At 44.8% G+C, this 18,712-nt stretch overlaps 1 protein-coding gene across 13 annotated transcripts in view; it reads left to right on the top strand.

Moving 5' to 3' along the window:
• The window catches only part of SOX5 (SRY-box transcription factor 5), a 592,640-nt gene that overhangs the window by 436,027 nt on the left and 137,901 nt on the right, over nucleotides 1-18,712 (top strand). For 11 of the 13 annotated variants that reach the window (XM_064734430.1, XM_064734449.1, XM_064734440.1 and 8 more), the window contains one exon: nucleotides 8,067-8,153. The exons of the other annotated variants lie outside the window; for them this stretch is intronic. In XM_064734430.1, the coding sequence (XP_064590500.1) occupies nucleotides 8,067-8,153 (87 nt within the window). The remainder of the gene's footprint in view (nucleotides 1-8,066; nucleotides 8,154-18,712) is intronic. 13 annotated transcript variants of the gene reach the window in all.

Below are 18,712 nucleotides of genomic sequence, written 5' to 3'. Positions count from 1 at the left end.
TTATAGATGTCTTTGTTTTTATGCTCTTACTCTTGAAATAGTCTCTGGAAATATTAAAATATCTTTGTGGTTTCAGGGTTTCAGTGAAGCTCAGAATACTACCTCCTTCTGTCATCTGACACACTTTTATTGCTGGGTGGACCACTCCTGAGAAAATCAATTCCTTCTTTCATTTAGAGATGCCAGGAATTAAAGGGGCATTAGAAAGCTGAGAACACAGAATAAGACAGAATTCTTCTTTTTTCATATGTAGGAGAGGATTTTTTAATTTCACTGTTGCCCTCCTTTTCATAAGGATTCCTACTGGTGGAGCTTCAATTAAAAAGGAAGGGGTTGCTGCTCAGGTGTTTGAAAGTGAGTTACTCTGTTTCATGTATTTATTTTTTTGTACATCAGGAAAGAACTGGGCACATTTAAAAATTTCACTTTTGTTTTATTTAAAGTTTGATAAGGTTCAAAAACTCACTTCGTTCTTGCATGTTAATTTAATTAGGGGCAAAGAAGATAGTGCTGGCGGGGAGCTGGAATCATCCTAAAGTTCCAGAATAAAGGAGGGATTTATTCAAAGGATCTCCTCCATGGATGTACCTTGGGCAGCACAAGAGCCCAGCCAGGGCTGCACCCAGGATGAACCAAAATGGTTCCAAAATGAACCCAAGATGAACCAAAATGGCCCCAAAATGCACGAGAGTGCACAGGGTCTCTCCCTTGGATCAGTTCTGCTCCATTTGCACCCTGCAGTTCATTGTCCCATTCCAGCTTTAGGTTATGAAGTCAGGTGCCTGAAGCCTTCTGAAGAGGTAAGGTTTTACTGTGCTTGGGTTGAAGCCTTCTGAAGAGGTTTGGTGTTACTGGGTTTGGGTGAAGCCTTCTGAAGTTGGAATGATGTTACTGTGTGCAGGCAGGTGCCTGGAGCTTTTTGAAGAGGTTTGGTGTTACCTCTGTATGGGTTGAAGCTTTCTGATATTGTATGGGGAAACTCTGTGTATCGTGGCCATCTCAGCTGCACAATATGCTGTGACAATAATTACTTTAATAACTGATAGTTGGGTGTATCTGAAGGCCATTCTAACCTCTCCTTCCTAATAAACATCCCTGTGGTTTTAGGTAACTTTCTTGTGGGACTGGCAGTAGGCATTGGTGAGCAGTTGAGCAGGCAATCACTTTGTATATTTGTGGATAGAGTAGAATCCTGTTTCTGGTGGCATTCACAGATTATCGATTTGGATATTGAAATATTAAGTAATTTATTTATGGTGCTACAGATCCTTTTCTGGCTGTGTGAATTATTTTTTTAAAGCACAAAAAGCAGTGCTCTTTTACCAGAAATGACAATGAAATGTCTTATCATTCATGTACAGCATGTGCTTCATCAAAGCAGTATGGTGGGCATTGCAAAAGAGAGCAAGCAACTTTACAAAGAGTTGTATTTCTGAGCAGACAGAGGATGAGGCCCTGTGTGCAGCAGGAATGCAGTGGTGACCTGGTGTCACTGTGCACCACAGGTGACTACAGCCAGCTGTGGGCACAGAAGCTGATTTTGTGCTCTGAAATAGAAGCTCTGTGAGCGAACACGTGGCTGGGATGGGGCTGGGCATCCCAGGAGCAGGAGGGCTGGTTTTCCCTGCCAGAGAAGGGAGCTGTTCAGTGGGCTTGGACGCTGCCCATGGACATGTGCAGCCCAGCTGTTTCCTGCACAGTGCTGGTGATGGAGTGGTGCAGTGAGAGCCACACTGAGATGTGCTGGCCAGAGCTCCACAGCTCCCTGATACTGGAACTGGGATGTTTGCTTCAGCTCTGAGGAGTCTAAAAAACATTTTGTGTATTAAAAAACCCCAAACCCCCAGAACCCAGCAGCACAACACTTTGTGGCCAGGCACAGCAGCCCCAGGTAGTGTTGTGCCCAGCACCACATCTTTGCTTCTCATGCCTGAGCAACTCTGTCCCACATTTGAGCAATATTTACATTTATAGAGGTGTTTCCTAGTGTCTGCTCCAAAAGTTTGAACTGCTTTTAGACTGGTGAAAAACTGCAGTGCTTCCTGGAAGGCAAGAGAAAAAAAATGTATGTTTTGTGGTCTTTGATTTCCAAATTTAAATACATTCTGTGTTGTGCCTGTTCGTGATTCATAGTGTCTTGCCTAGCTGCAAGTAGTTCCCTAAAAGCATGATTCTGTTGATGGAGAACCATATGTGTATGCAGATGCTGCATGTCTATGTAACCTGCTGATACCAACCATTCCTTCATAATAGTTGCTTTATTTCCCTTGCTTTGGAAATTGTTTCTGGTTTTGTATTCTTAACAAAAAAGGGGGTTATAAGCAGAGAAATTTCTTCTGTTGATGTGTTTCTCTGCTCTGCTGAAAGCAGAATGGAAATCTGCCCTTAATTTTGTTTCCTGATTTAGGCCAGAGAGGGTTTGTTGTGCCTGAGCAGGGTGGCAGGTTGGTAGGTGAGGGTTGTAGGAACTGTGCCTGACAGGGGAAACGTATTTATGACCACAGCAGAAGAAAAGGTGAATAATGGGTGCCAGCCCAGTGTTTGCCAGTGCTTTCTTAATACACAAAGGAAGGTGCTTGCCAGAAGTGGGAGGTGTGTGAGGCAGTGCTGAAGTTCATTCATGATAATTTGTGCCAACCACACACTCCTTCCTCCAGGAATGGCTCCTGTTGGCAGGGAACATTTGGTGGGCTGGCTGGGCACTGAGCAACCCTTGGCTTCTCTCTGTTCCTGCTGCACTTTGTGTCATCATCCTGGCCCAGGCCAGACATCTTCTGTGGGTGCTCTCAGTTCAAAGAAAGAACAGAGACAGTTTCTCCCAGGAAAATCTTAGAGGAAAAGAATTAAAACAATTACTATCTCTCTTTCTGTGCCCATTGTTTATAGCTGTGGTTCTCCAGAGTGTGCTATTCGTGGCTCACCAATAGTGAGAGGTTTTCACTTTGAGACCAATCAGCTTAGTGAGTGAGATCTAAAGCTCACAACTTCTTGCTAATAAATTATTATTCAGTTCTGGAGGGAATGCTTCTGGAGGGTTTTGGACTGGGTTTTAGAAGGCTCCTAGGCAGGTCCAGGTACATGTGCATCTGTGCCGCCACTGAACTGAGAGCAGGATTAGGTCCTCTCCCAAAAGAGAGCCACAATGCTCAAAAAAACATGAACTTCAGGAAGTAGACTAAATTCAACAGAAGTCAAGCAGTGATAAAAGTTGTGCTTCTCTCTTACTATGGCTCTGTAGCCTTGTCCCTTTCCTGGAAACCAACCACTCCTTTCCCATTGTGAAAACTTTTGGGCTATTGAGCAAGTCAGTCAGTGAAGCTGTATTTAAACATCAAGTGCAGGAGTAGAGGGACAGTGACATGCTTGTTAGCACACCAAAAATCAGATTTAAAAGCCATTTAATGTTATTTACTGGGATGATTTGCTTTCCAGTAGCGCATGGGCAGTTCCATGGATGCACAGGCTGAATCTGCTGATTCAGACAGGTGCCTCTTGGCCAGTGTTTAGTTGATTATTCCTCTTCTTTCCATCCCAGTCCTTCTCTTGGTGCCCTCCCTGTAATCCTCTTCTGCAGCAGCATGTAACGCTCCTCATGGTGTGTCTGGAACAAACGTGTCCAACACCACTGAGTTCCTGTTCACAAGCAGCCTGTCAGCAAGTCCTGCAGATGAATGAATTCATCCTGTGCTGTGGCTTTGTGTGCCACAGGACACTGCAGGTGGGTGCTGGGGAGGGCTCTCAGCTCAGGTGGGCTTAGGAGAGGGAGAGGCAATTCTGGGTTCTTCTCAAAGGTTAGGTGAATTAGGAGGTGTTGGGAATACTCAGAACACCATGTGTGGCTTTTTGGAAATGCAGAGCACTGTAATACACTGTAGTACACAGCTGTCCTGATGCACATGCGGAATCTGTCACAATACAGCTCAGATTTTGCAGATAGAAAACACAATTTTGGGGAATCTAAGAGGAGAGGAGCAGTTGGAGTAGGGATCAGGAATGGCAGTTCCTGTGTGCAGGCCTCCTTTCCCTGTTTCAAGCTGCACATCATATGTGCAAGCATTAAAAGTTTCACTGACTTTCCGGAGAATGCCTGCCTTGCAGACAAGAGACAGATTCTCTTAGTTTGAGAGCATCATCTTCCCAATCAGATCTAAAAAAAGCAGAACAAAGGATGACTTTGTTCCTGTGTAACTCGTGGAACCTCTACTGTCGTAACCTTTGAAACAGTTATTTTTATTTAAGATGTGTAAATTTCAAATCTTTTTTTAATGGGGTACATAAATGACATAATAAATGTTTCTTTCCAAGACATGGTGCATAAGGTATTTCACAAGCAGTTACTGAAATGTGATAGGCTGAGTATATGAATAGCATATTTTATGTAAGTACAAGATGTTAACATGGTATATAATAGAATTAAACAAGCTGTAATCTGATCTAGGTCTTTGGTTCCATAAAGCTGTAGGGGTGGGGAAGCTATTGTCTTTCAGAATTAAACTTCTTTTTAAATATTAAGAGAAAGATGATTATTTGCTGATTCTGTGTCAAAATTTGTTGGAGTGTCTTATGTAAAAATGGCAGTTCAGATCGAGAGAGGTTTGAGACTAAGTTAGGACATCAATTTAATATGATTGCTTGGGGGTTTTTAAAGGAAAAAAAATCTATATAATATTATTTTGAATAGTTAACATACAGTATTTCAACAGGGGAAGCACTGATTAGATCACCACAATCTATTTTATGCCATCAGGATTGCTGAGGGGGCTTATAATTGTGTTAAATTTTCATATTACTCATATCCACACATTAACGAACAGATGCATTGTTACTATTGGGATTTTGCCATTTGGCCTTTCACATCCCTAATCGCGGTTTCCTGCTGCGATCTTCACCGTTCTCGCAGAAACTCAGTCATTGATACACGGCCGTTCTCGGCGTTTATTGCAACCCCCGTGTTGTGTCGGCATCGCTCGCAGTGCCGGGCTGGGGCGGGAGCGCTGCAGAGCTCCGGGTGCCCCGGGGAGGGACACGGACACCGGCCGGGCACGGGAGCCGGGGCATCGGGCAGGCGGGGATGCCGGCAAACCGGGGTTCTGGCAAGGAGGGATGCAAGGAAACAGGGCTTCGGGCAAGCAGGGATTCCGGCAAGCTGGGATTCGGGCAAGGAGAGATGCCGGCACAGAGGGATTCAGGCAAACAGGAGTTCGGGCAGGCAGGGATGCCGGCAAACTGGGGTTAGGGTAGGCATGGATGCCGGCAAACTGGGATTCAGGCAGGGAGAGATGCTGGCAAACAGGGCTTCGGGGAAACTGGGATGCTGGCAGGCAGGGATGCCGGCAGACAGGGGTTCTCGCAAGGACGGATGCTGGCAAACTGGGATTAGGGCAGACAGGGATGCTGGCAGTCAGGGATTCAGGCAAACGGGTTCGGACAGGCATGGATTAGAGCAGTCAGGGATGTCGGCAAACGGGTTAGGGCAAGGACGGATGCCGGCAAACTGAGATTCGGGCAGGGAGGGATGCTGGCAAACTGGGACTCAGGCAAACTGGGATTCGGGCAAGCCGGAGTGCTGACAAACTGGGGTTCGGGCAGGCAGGGATGCCGGCAAACAGGGATGGCAGCGGGCAGCGCAGCGGGGCTCCGGCAGCCCCGGCTCCGGAGCGGCTCCTGCAGCTTTAAGGCTTTGAGCACGAGTTCGGAGCTGCCTTGCGCTTCTCCCCGAGCGGAGCGCGGTGTGTGCTGTCCGGCCGCGGGGAAAGCTCTGCCCGGGACTTGCCTGACAATGGGCTCCAAAGTGAGGCGGGCTGCTCTCGGTGCCGGCCGGCTCCGGAGCCCATTGTCAGCTCTCAATGGAGCCCTGTTACCGCATTCCTGCTTTGCAAAGGTTTGTTGGCTTTTACTGACTGACGGCTCTCCGCCGCAAACGCCGCGTTTGCTCCGGCCTGTTTACACGCCGCTCCGGAGTCTGCAGAAAAGCACGGAGCAATAATAATTAAATATATGTATATTAACGATATATGTATATATGTATATTCCTCGAAAGAAACGAGGAAATGGGGCAGTGTGTGTGTGAGCTATTCGCGCTGTGGGGAATGGTTTCCATCGAGGGGACGGACGGAGCTGGGCAGGGGCCGGAGCCCGGCGGCGCCCCCGGCTCGGCGGCCGCGTTCGGGGCGGGCTCCGGCGGCATCCCCGGGGTTCGGGGGGACAGAGACACGATCGGGGATTGGTTCTAACGGAGAGATGTCCCTGGGGAAGCCCGGGGTGGCAGAGACACGATCGGGGATTGGTTCTAACGGAGAGATGTCCCTGGGGCAGCCCGGGATCAGCCCGGGGAACCCCCGAACCCCGCGGGCACAGCAGGAGCAGCTCGGGGCGCTGCCAGGCGAACAGACCCGGAGCGCACCCAGCGCCTCCTGTGCGCTCATCCATCCATCCGGAACTTGTCGCTGCTCTCCCGCCCGGCTGTCTGTCTGTCCGTCCGTCCGTCTGCCTGCGAGCGCACGGGCTGACGGATGAGGGATGCAGGAGAGTATCCCTGGCACGGGCATGCCCTGGGCATCGAGGGATGCAGGAGAGCATCCCTGGCACGGGCATTCCCTGGGCATCGGGGCTGGGGACAGACAGTCTGTCTGTCCGTCCGTCCGTCCCTCTCTCTGCCTGCCTGATGGATGGGAGATGCAGAAGGCATCCCTGGCACGGGCATGCCCTGGGCATCGAGGGATGCAGGAGAGCATCCCTGGCGCGGTGTTGCCCTGGGCACTCCCCGGCAGAGCCGCCCCGAGATGCGGCGGGGGACGCGAGGTGCAATTAGCCAAAGGAGCTAATGAAGGTGGCTCGCCATGGTTTTTACTGCGGGGAAAGTTAACCAGTCGCTAATAATGGCGCGGTCTCTAGGCCAGACGGTGCCTTTGATAAGTTAACGTGCGCTCCCTTTATGCTCCTGGTAGGGGGTAAACAAATGCCTGAACAAATACAAATACACATAAACACCAGCGCGAGAATAGCGGTATATGTCTTAGATCCAGATAATAAGGGTGGGTATTGTTATTTAGATGGCACATACTGGGACACTTATCTTTTAGTACACTCCATTTTCTAACTGAATGCAGTGCTAATCGTGGGATTGAAAGCTATTGTAATTGTGTACCCATCTAAATGCTGACAAGAATATACAATTACATTGTTTGGAATTGAGTTTAATGTTCTCTGAATTTTATTAGCATTTATATTTACTTATGCATTAAAATTCTGCACAAAAAGAGGTCAGAACACAAGAGTTGCAGACATAAATATCAGACCCATCCACACCCTCGCTGCATTTTTCCTGAAAATACCGAACAAATATATTTTATTTTATTTTTAAAGGAGGTGATAGAATCTAAAATGAGCAAATAATGGGTTTCCATTCTAAGCGATGCCTTTTCTCCCTCTGGATTTTGCAGTCTTTTAAAGCTTTTTTTTCCATACCCAACTTTTTATTATTATTTATAATGCGCGTGTTACCAGAAAATCTTTCCACAGTGTGCTTACCACCACACGATGTTTAAACACACATTATAAAGTGGATGTAATTGTAAAGACTCAGAGGGATATAATTACATGTAGCAGATTTAGGAGCTAATTCTTTGCTTCTCTCTCTCTTTCTCTCTCTCGCTCTCTTTACTCCGCATTTTATCAACATAATTATTTTTTGACTGCAGACTAACACCCAGAAACTGACAGGCATCCATTATAGGCAGCAACTTGTTCACCAAATTGAAAAACAATGAACTGCAGGTTTATATGTGCCCATTGTAATACAGAATTACCGGAGCTTTGTTCCACTAGAGGAAAAAGCTAATGGTTTTGAAACAGCAGGTGACAAAACACATTCCGTTTTTTTCTTTTTTGTTCCCTTTTTTTTTTTTCTCTTCCCTCCCCTCTTATCAGTTTGTTGATGAAGTCATTACGAACTGGGGGCCCAGAATAGGGTTGGCCTTATTTTTAGCAGATAGACTTTTAATGAGTTCTATTGTGGAGACAGTCATGTTGATTTGCTTACGTTTCTTTTCCCCCCCTTCACTCAGAAACTCCCAGTATTGAAAAGCTACTATCAAAGGACTGGAAAGACAAGCTTCTTGCCATGGGATCAGGGAACTTTGGAGAAATAAAAGGTAACAACGCTGTTTCTCTGCTAAAGGAAATTGAGAATGAATGTACAGATACCGCTGGCTTTGTGGAACTTTGTCTGCTCCTCTTCCCCTCCCCTTCAAACACGGTAATTCGGGGTTTAAATGAAATGTGTGCACTCCCATCTGTGATCATATAAATCAATGGAATGCTCTATTGCCCTAAGTGAATGAATTTGCATTAAGCTTTTGTTGCCTATATCGTTCTCTGTTATAAACGAGCCCATCCTATTGCTGGATAGGGGGGAAAAAAGTCAGTACCAGACATATGTGGTACCAGAGTATAGCAGAGCTCAGTTTCTGAAATTTGAGGGTGATCCGATTTCCTTGTTTATTTTTGGACAGATTTCGATGATGTAGGGTTTTTAAATTTTTTTTCTTTTTTTACATTTTTTGCATGTAGGGAAGAATAAAAAGAGCAAAGTTTGTGTAATGGTACCTCTAGGTACTGAAATTAGCCAGTGCAGATTTTAAAAGACAGCGTACAACATCTGTGCACTAGAGCATGTTCTTTTAAAGCCGTGCTCCAGAAGGAAAATTACAAAATTTGACCACTCTCCAGCAGCAGTAGTTTCTGCTTTGCCAAGATATTTCCCCATTTTATATATCCGAGGTCGTTTTAGGGAACCTGTGGTTGTTTGTTTCCGTGTAATTTAATATTTTTATAATTCCTCTGCAGTGCTGCTGATGAGGAACTCACTCAAAACACACGTGTCAGAAATTGCAAGTTTTCAGAGCAGCCATTATCACTCTGCAAAGAAGCAGTGACTGATTCTTCTCCTGTTTATAGCAGTGTGCATCTGGAGTAGCAAAAGCCAGGCCAACGCTGTTTTGGAAATGTGAAAGTAGAACGAAATTAAAATTAGGCCCTTCTCCTCCTGTGTTTATAAACAGGGCTTAGTTTCTGTCCATTACTTTGGGATGTTTGCTTGCTCATGTTGTCCCTGCTCTAGAGATGCGCACTCAGGCAGGCTCCCAGACCTCGTGCTGGCAGCTTTAAGGGCCCTGTGCATGAGAACTATGCAATATTCAGTAAAGCACACAGTACAAGGTGCTCTCACAGGTTTGTGGCTTGGTGCAGATGCAGAGAAAGTGTTATTTTGATTCTATGGGCCTCCCAGCCTGTCACTGATAAGCCAGCAGCATTAGCCTGTGCTGTTCCATTGTCTTACCCAAAAAGGAAAATATTCCCCTGGTTTACCCAGGCTTCTCTCTAGCAGGCTATAATTCAAGATATATGTTCATTACATATGTGGGATAACTTTATATCATTACATCTGTGGGATAACTTTTTAACAGAATGCAGTGCTGCAGCCCCCAGCAGGCTGAGAGGTCGTTGTGATGATGATGATGATGGTGATTATTATGGCTCCGGAGGACCAAACCCTGGGTTATTCATTCCTCCTGCTCCATGTGTGTAAAGCAACAGGTCTCAAAGAGGAAGGGCAGCCCCTGGGCTTACCTGGCAGTTCTGGGTTTGAAAAGCACTTTGTTTCAAGATGAAATCACCCTTTGCCACGACCTGATGCATCTTTAGGATGTTTCAGGGGCAGAGTATGGGGAGACATCTTTGATACCCACTTTTGGGCATGTGTTTCAGCAGGTCTTGCACAGTGTGGGGAGCCTCTTTAATTCTTGACACACTGGAACCTTTAGAAGGACTCCCAGCGATTCTCCAGTGCCTGTGCACGCTGTGGAGCTGCTCTGAAGAGTGCTGTGCACTGAGAAGGTGGTCTGTTCCCACTGCCTGTGATCTTTTTCTTTTGGAGGGCAATCTTTCTTCTCCCTTCCCCTTTTTCCCTTTCACAAGCTAAACTTGAAAGCAGCAGCAGCAGCCAGCTATATGCTACCACCAGAGAAATTCAGCAGTCCTTTCAGTCGTGCCTGGGGGAGAGGATGGGGAGCAGCAGCACAGCCTCAAAGAAGACTTTTCTTTGCTTTAATTTTTGGTTTTTAGCTTTATATTTTGAACACAAGTCGAGTTATTGTTCTGCAGCTCTGTTCAAAAGGCTCACATCTGAGGCTTTTTAGTGTGACTGTGGTTCTGTGGTTGGGGGCATGGTTATTAGGTGTTTGGATCAAGTTTGGCAGTAAGCTGTGAAAACAGGCACTGGTTTATTTTTCCTACTGACTGCCGTGACAGTTGCAATTATTGTCCATTGTTCCTAGGTGGCTGGAAAGGAGGGAGGACACAATGGAGCATTGCCCTCTGGGGGTAAATGAATTTGACTTCCAGATTCTTGGGGGGTCAGGCAGGCCGATTATTTAGTGCCCAGGAATGTGGTTTTCATGGCACCATCAGCCCTGAGCAGCCCACAAACAATGGCTCAGCTGTGCTGCAGCTATATTTAGTGGGGCAGCAGGAAAGGTGTGCAAGTTGAGCTGCTCTGTACCCACACACACGTGTACAAACACACGTATATTATGCTGCAAAATGGTTTTGTCGTTCTGTAGTTACGGAGTTTTCCAGTTGTGATTTTTTAATTAACTTCTTTCTCTGGGCTTGGCCCGGCAGCTGCGCTTTTTCCGCCCCTCATTTCTCTATTAGTGATATTTGGAAACCCCCATTTAAGCACTGTCTTGTGTTTAATGCACCCTGGAACGTGGACAGCGCTAGGAGCTGTGCTGCCCAGCTCTTACACACTGAACAGTTTTTTCCATTTAACTGTTCAAAATTTCATTGTGTTTTTCATTAGGTCTGGGGGAGTTTTAGTACATCATGTGCAAAAAGGCTCAGCACCAGGCTACATATTGTTAATGCCCAAGTCTGTGTTATTGCCACTGAGTTTTATTATCTGGGAGAGATTAAAGAAAGGGAGATGAAGAGGAAGACTTTATTTTCTATTAGCGTGATTTCCTTTAAGCTGGAGAGCAGTGATATTTTATTAAAGACAGGGAAATTGGTGAGAGGCTGGAAGTGGCCAGGCTCCCATGTTCTTATTCAGTTGTTTCTCTTGGTGGCTTTGTCACCTTTGGCTGCTGTTTAAACCCCCCTTTCTCCATCTGCACACCCATAAAGCAGGAGAGCCATCTCTGAGTGTCTGCAGAGGCAGCTGCAGATTGAGGATCACACTTAGAAGGGTCTGTATCCATCCAGTTGCTAATTGAAAGGGAAATGGGTTGTTTTATTCCACAGCTGGACCCAAAGGTACTGCCAGGGAATGCTCTTAGAAAGGGACAAAGCCTAGAACTTTTTATGTCTGTAGAAACTGTAACTCAAATACCTGTGCTCGTTCAGAGACAGTCTGGGGCTAAATTACAATTTTAACACTAGAGGTTTCCTAAGAAATTCTGTTTTGATATCTATGGAATTTTTACTGTGCTCAAAACAAGTTGCTGTAGAGCAAAAGCTACAAAAGTGCTGTTTAACTGAAATATTTATAGTGAAGCTGTAAAACTGTATATTGACTTGGTTAAAGCCTGTTCGAACTTACTTATATCCATCCCATTCAAAAGCAGGGCTCTGGATTATTCTTGGATAATGCATTTTATTGGATTCAGTGGAGCAGAGAGATCTTCAGGTCTCAAAGTGTAGAGAAAGGAAAATCATGCCCTTTTCTGCTGTCAGTGTAACTGCCTTGTTAGCTGTGCACTGCAGTGGGAGAGGAGCTGCTGTCCTCCAGTGTCACTAGGAAAAGGTGTCAAAAATACATTTATTCCTTAATTATCACCGATCATTCCTATATAAAAAAATTAACTTATTAATTCTAAAATGAAGCTTCTCTTTCACTGGTGCTGGGCTTCAGGTGCATTGTGGGTTGTCCAGCCTTGCTCAGCTTTAACCATGATGAGAACTCCTCTTAAAACTCCCTTGGTGTGCACAAAGCCTTGCTGCTAATCTTGTCCATCTCTCTACTGAAACTTGGCAAGACACAGCGAGGCATATTTTTTATGTTCCCCACTTAGCTAATTTTGAATAGGTGTGTGGAACAAAAGGTTGAACAGACTTCTGTTTCCAATCTCCCTGAGCTGCTTTTCTCTTGAAGGCATTGTCAACAGAGATTGTGCCTCATGAAAGAGGGGGCAGGTCTGAACCTGACGTATTTTTGTTGTAGTTTGAGAGACCTTTTGTATTGTGCAGGCTAGTTTGTAAACAGCTCAGGTGAAGTTCTCTGCAGTCCCTGTGAAAGGGATTGCGTGAAAGTCAGGTCCTCATTGTGCCCATGGAAATGTGGGTGACTCTGGAGGCTGTGCTGGAGTGGGCACAGATTTATAAAAAGTGAGATCAGCCTACCTGCCCTGCTCTGCAGCTCACCGCAATCTGGGTGACTCTGGAGGCAGTTCTGGAGTAAACTCAGATTTATGGAGAGCGGGATTCGCCTCCCAGCCCTGCTCTGCAGCTCACCATAGCACAGAGGTCTGTTCTGTATGGGGAGCTGTGTTCCAGGTGCCAGGCAGTGCCAGTGCAGGTGGTTGGATGTGAGATGGAGCTGTGCTTGCTGCAGACCCTGCTCATGCCCCTGTGCTCAGGGGATGGGGCACCAGAGTTGGCACTGAGGGGTTTAGGGCTGCCAATAATGGCTAAAGAGAAATAATCCATTCAGCGATACTATAGCTCGTCAGAGCCCTTGAATTAAAGACATATGTTATGTAGATTCAATGTATGGATTAAAAGGGATAATCTGGTAGGTGACACACAGAATCTTGAGATAAGTGAGCTGTGCAGATTCCTGTATGGATTGTGAGGGATAATTCCAGTTAAGTAATGCTGCACAAGTTGAAGGCAAGTAAGCTCTGGGTAGTGCTCAGGTTATGTGCAGTAATCCAGTGAGTGACACTTTGGATCACATAATCTGTAAACTAAAGACAAGAAATTCTGCATTTACATGTGGACAGGAAGAAGGAGGGGGAAAGGGAGAAAGATTATTCATGGGGAATACACTGGTTTTAAACCTTTGACTAATACAGCGCAGATCCCCAGGAGATGTGTCAATTTTGCATTTGCAAATTAATGGTTCAAAAGTGTTTGCAAACTTGTGTCAGCTCTGGATGTTCTGATTTTTTTTTTTTTGTGAGTAATATTGTATGTGGAGTGGCAAGAGCATGGAGCTGCTCCTATTTGACCTAGAATGGGAGGTTAGCTGAGGGTTGTGCATGGGGAAGGGAGGGCTGGAGGAATCTTTTTTAAAGCATCTAAAAATGTTATTTTATGGCAAAGCAGCTAATTCAGGTTGTTCCAGATTTTTGTGCGTAAAGGTATTTAATTTGGTCTCAAAAAGTCAGGTTCTAATTTTATTTTTAAGATGTGATTACTGATAGAGATAATGGAATGAAATTGAACTAATTGAGGTAGTAAATGCCAATGGCTTTGTTTGAACATATGGGGGCCAAACCACTGTATTTAAAAATTGTTCAGAGAGTTGGTTGACAAAAGGGCCCTAAAGCTGTGCTTCATGGTTCTAAAATTACCTGATGGAGCTGAATGTCACTGTGCTACAACTGCAGGTTTGTCACAACAAAGCAAACACACACACACACACACACTTTTTACTCTTTTTCCTGCTGCTGCACGAAATTCCAGCAGCAATTGCTGGTTTCCTAGCCTAGCTCTAGCGTGTTGTCTAGACAGTGAAACAAAGAGTAACCTCTGAGAAACAGCTCAGCACAAACAGAGGTGTCTGTTCCTTTGTGACCTTGACCATGAGTTGCTAACCTGGTTGAGTACCGAGCCTTGTTTGTGCTCTGCTGTACCAGAACTTATTTCTGACAGCAAGTGAGGAGTGCTCAGTGACAGCCTCTTTCCAGCCTGGTGAGACACCAGAGGGCTGGTTTGGTACAGAACTGGCTGCTGAGCTTCCTTTTCCCCACAGGATACGAATTCTTGAGGCTGGTAATGGCAAAAGAGGGTAATTGCCCATAATTTGGTTTTACTCATTCTTCACCTTGCTCTGAAATCATGAAAGATTAAGAACGTCTGTCTGCTGAAATAAAAACTTTCCTTATATCTCGCTGTCCCACAATGGATTTTTACTTGTCAAACAGAAAAAAATCATTACATAAATCTGTAGGTACACGCAAATCAGTGTGAATTGTGCACTTTTTCTTGCCTTGTTTCTGGAGCCTGTGGCTTGCCAAGTAAAAAGCAGTCAGAAAGTTTTCTCTCATTATGCTGACTTGCCCCAGCAATAAGATGAAATAATTGCGTTTAGCAAGGCGGGTAGTTGTAGGATGGCAGTCATTGTGTAGCAAAGGTGGCTTAAATCCTCAGTGAAAAATGCCAGTTTTCAGATGATTTTGTCCTGACTGCTGCAGGATTTAGAGGCCTGAGAAGCTCTGGTCTAGTCCATAGTGAAACACTCTGCAGTATTGATCAGGGGAGCATCGGCACAAGTTCCCAGCACAGATCCTCCCATCCCAGCAGGTACAGAATTTAAAGTACAGTTTGGCCATAAACACTTCACATTGCTGTTCAGGAACAGGAGAAATAAGATGTTAAATTGTGAATTTACCTCAGCCAGTTAGATGTGTTTATCAGCCTGCTTTTCCTGGAGGAAACATCAGCTCCCCATTGCCTCACGTGTGACTTCAGCAGCACAAATGGGAATACTTCTCTTTGCATTTATGTTATAAATAGAATTTTAGGTTTTTATTTAGGGAGAGCATGACACAGATTAGTTTGCTTTAAAGTAGAGGAACACTTGGTAGCCTTGTCTGTTTTACTTTTCTTATTTCCTTACTAAGCAAAGTGTTGTTGGGTTTAGATTTCTAAAATGTCAAGGTTAAAAGTAGCATGAGGAGTGAGGAAAAAATAGTTGAGACTGGGATGGGAATGATAATGTGGAGGAAAGATGCTGTAAGAAAACCCTGTAGAAAAGACAGTTATTTAATGAACTGCTGGTAATTTTATTTATTCTTTGGCTTTGGTACAGTTAGGACTAGTAGGATTTTATTCTTTCTTGGTTAATAGATTGTTCAGTTTGAAAAACCTTCATTTTTGTATCAAAACTGTAGCCTTTGCTTGCTGAAAAAGCAGAGCATTGCAGGAAATGCTTGGAGGTGACTCAGCCTTTAGCTCATGCATGGGCTGCAGCTCAGGGCTGTTACATCAAAGTCACACACAGGCAGGGCTGCTGCTCCATGAGCTGGATGACATCAATAATTGCTCCATTCACAAGGGTCCCCTTGGCTGAAACCCTACCTAGTCTCCAACTGGGTCAAACACAGACTTAATTATCTATTTAACGTGTATTACTGTTAAAAGTCAGTGGGGAAATTCTTGGCCTTGCTGCAATAGTTCTGCTGGTGACTTCATCAGGGCCAGCAATAAAACCTCCTACACCACATAAAGTGCAGAATGACTTTCAGGGAGTCGCTAAAAACTTTGTGCTTCAGTTTGCTCTTGAAAAACATAATGCATGCCATCACCTTAATACCTGCAAACAGTCTTTAAGAAGATCAATTAGGTGGTGCTTTGAAATTAAAAAATGCTTTATACTGCATGCTCTAATTATTATTATAGATCTTAGCATTATTCGAACACAGAGCACTTCAAAATATTCTTATTTCCATTTAATGAGTTTTTCCCCCATGGAAAACTTTGTAGATACAGGAGGCTTTTTTTTCCCTTTTGTAACCACAGCTAACGATACGAACATAATACAATATTATTATGTCTCCCAGCCTTTGTACTGGCACATTGTTTTCTTTGATTTCCCTTTGAAAGACGGATCCTGGCAGTTCAAAAGCTGTTCAGGCATCCCTGTGACAGTGCAGACTGGCTTGGCAGGTGGATCTCAGTGCCTGGGTGGGTGAGGGTGCTCAGAGCATCCCCAGCAGTGTTTGGGGACAGGGGTGTCCCTGGGGCATGCACATCCCTGGGCTGGCTGGCAGCAAACACTCCCTGTGCCTCAGCATTTGCAGCAAAAGCTGGAAGTGCCTGTCACAGAAAATATTGGCTTTCCCAATTTCTCATTTACATTCTCATTCTGTCTAATAAATTATAACAAAGTATTTACTGTTTTGATCGCAGAAGCAGTTCCTCTGCCTTTTTTTTGCTCTGGTTCTGTTTTGGGTGGGGATGCCAAGGTTTCTCCTGTTCCTTTTCTCACTTTAAGTGTGTCATTTGGTCATATTGGTGTCTTCATTCTAATGTTTATTAAAATGTTACTGTCACTGCCAGTCTGAGACTGTGAATCAGAACTAAGAATGTGTAATAGTTTATTTCACATTTGAGTAAATTTCTTCTACTACTTAAACACTATTATGGGTGGTGTTGATCTGAGATGGAGTTTAGGTTTGCCTAGAATGCCGCTAATTTGAGTCTTCTTTTATTGCCATCTGCTGTGGGTGCTGCACCCACAAACACAGGATTTTCCTGAGTTTCTGTTCATGGTGACAGGGCACATCTGGAGAGCATCTTTCCTTGGTTCTTTATGCAGCTGCCAGCCTGCAGTGTGTGCTGTGATGGTCCTTTGCCTGAGCTGTTTCCATCTGTGGAAAATCCACCTTCTGCCATTGCAGTAGGAGCACAGAGAGCACCCACAGCAGCCTCCTGAAGGGCAGGTGGTGAAAGGCTTTGCTGGGCATGAAATGTGCAGTGTCTGTTTGTCCTGGCTCTCAGGGCAATTCTTGAGGCACTGTTTGAGGCTCTCACTCACAATCTCTGTGGAGAGGTCCAGCTGCCAAGGTGTGCCCTGCAGTGATGGACACTTGGGGTTTCTGTCAGCTGATTGTGGCTGCTGGGGACAGGGGTCTGCACCCTCCCAAGTTCCAGCAGCGTCAACAGCCCTGTGGGTAGTTCATTCATTCCTGAGTTGCATCATTTGAGCAGCTGTCTGTACTTCTTGTTGGGTTAGTTGCTTAAAATTCTGACGTGTTTTGCCCTGTGAGCTGCAGAACTCTTTAAGTGGAAATCTCCTGGCTGCCAAGACACTTCACACCATGATGCAGGTTTGGATATCGTGCAGGTTAACACAGAGAAAATAGTGAGGGTAGGACCAAAGTCTCCCCTCCTTGTCTACCCCCAGCCTACAGCACCTAGAAAAGGGCACAGAACCAAGTGGAGCTCAACCACAACTCTCTTGTGGTTTTTGATACACCAGGAAAAATTCCTGGCACTGATTGTACTCATGTAGTGACTCCACTGTTGGCCTCACCTCACCAATAAATAAATAACTCTCTCCATGCTTTGGCCTTTGTGCGTTATGAAAGGAATACATGATTGGCCATGGCAATGTGAAGTGGCACTTTTGTTGACCATTTTAAGAAAAGTAATTATAGGAAAGGTATGCTAGGTAATAAGGCTAACATAAAAGATACCAAACTTAAACTAAATGCAAACATTTAACATTATTATCAAGACTGTCTGATTCAAGCACTTCCTTTTTTATTTTTTTTTTCATTTTCACACATTTACAAGCCAGCAGTTACCTGCAAGATTTGTCAAAACTGTGATTCATCATCAGTGGAGTTTCCATGATGTGTGAGTAAGACAAGGGGAAATTGCACAGAGCTCCCCATCTTTCATTAGAGCCACACAGCTGATCCTTTTTTTGCCTCTGGTTTTGTGCAGGTCACTTGAGAGTATGGCTATCCAAGTACTTACTTTGCAAGGAATTATTACCTCAGAGAACTGAAGTTATCATTAAGTACTATTCCAGTTACTGGAAGGATGGCTTAGTCCTGGGAAAAAAAGTACCTACTAAGCCATGTTTTCCAGGAAGCATCCTGCAAGAGAAGATTTTTTTTTTTTATAAAGCTGATGCTGATAAATTTTCCCTTTTGGTTTATTAGCAAACTGAAATAGCTCCAGAAATAGAATGCGAGAAGTCTGCCTTTTGTCAGACTACTTTCACTCGAGCTGTATAAACCCCAGGAATTATGCGTTGTACTTGGTAAGTAGGATATAAAACACCCCTTGTGGGCATTTCAGATTGTCTTTAAGAATGGAATAATAATAATAATAATGAAGAGAGTGAGTGAATGTGTGCCTGGCTGCAGTGTGGTGCTGGTGTCTGCACTGGCAGTCACTGCTTGCTCTGAGTTCAGAACCATGCTTTGGGTTGGAAGGTCAGCAGGTCTCTCTGCAGTGCCCAGGGACACTTTGACTGTTCAAAACCCTGAAAACTGAACATTTCCAAGGATGGGACATCCACCACTCTCTGGGCAACTTGTTTAAGTGCTTTACCACGTTCATTGTAAACAATTGCTTCCTTATTTCTAAGCTAAATTGACTTTCTTTTAGTTTAAACCATTGCCTCCTACAGCAGGCCCTGCTCACAGGTTTGTCCCCATCTTTTAAAAGTCCCTTTTAGGTACTGGAAGGTGTCTCTGGAGCTTTCTTTTTTCCAGGCTGAGCAGCCCAAACTCTCTGAGCCTTTCTGAGAATAGAGAATAGAATAGATATAGAGTACAGAATAGAATAGATCTAGAATAGAGAATAGGATAGATATAGCAGTAAAGAATAGGATAGAGATAGAATAGAATAGATACGCTCTGGAAATACAGAGTAGTGGTCCAGCTCTCTGGTGATGCCTGTGGCCTCTCCTGCACCTCTTCAGCACATCCCCGTCCCTGCTGTGCTCAGCACCAAGAGCTGCAGGCTG

Source organism: Zonotrichia leucophrys, chromosome 1A, assembly GCF_028769735.1.
Source record: "Zonotrichia leucophrys gambelii isolate GWCS_2022_RI chromosome 1A, RI_Zleu_2.0, whole genome shotgun sequence".
In the NCBI taxonomy this organism is placed as follows: domain Eukaryota; kingdom Metazoa; phylum Chordata; class Aves; order Passeriformes; family Passerellidae; genus Zonotrichia; species Zonotrichia leucophrys.
Note: the sequence above shows the minus strand (reverse complement) of the source record. Positions and strands in the feature narration are given on the sequence as shown.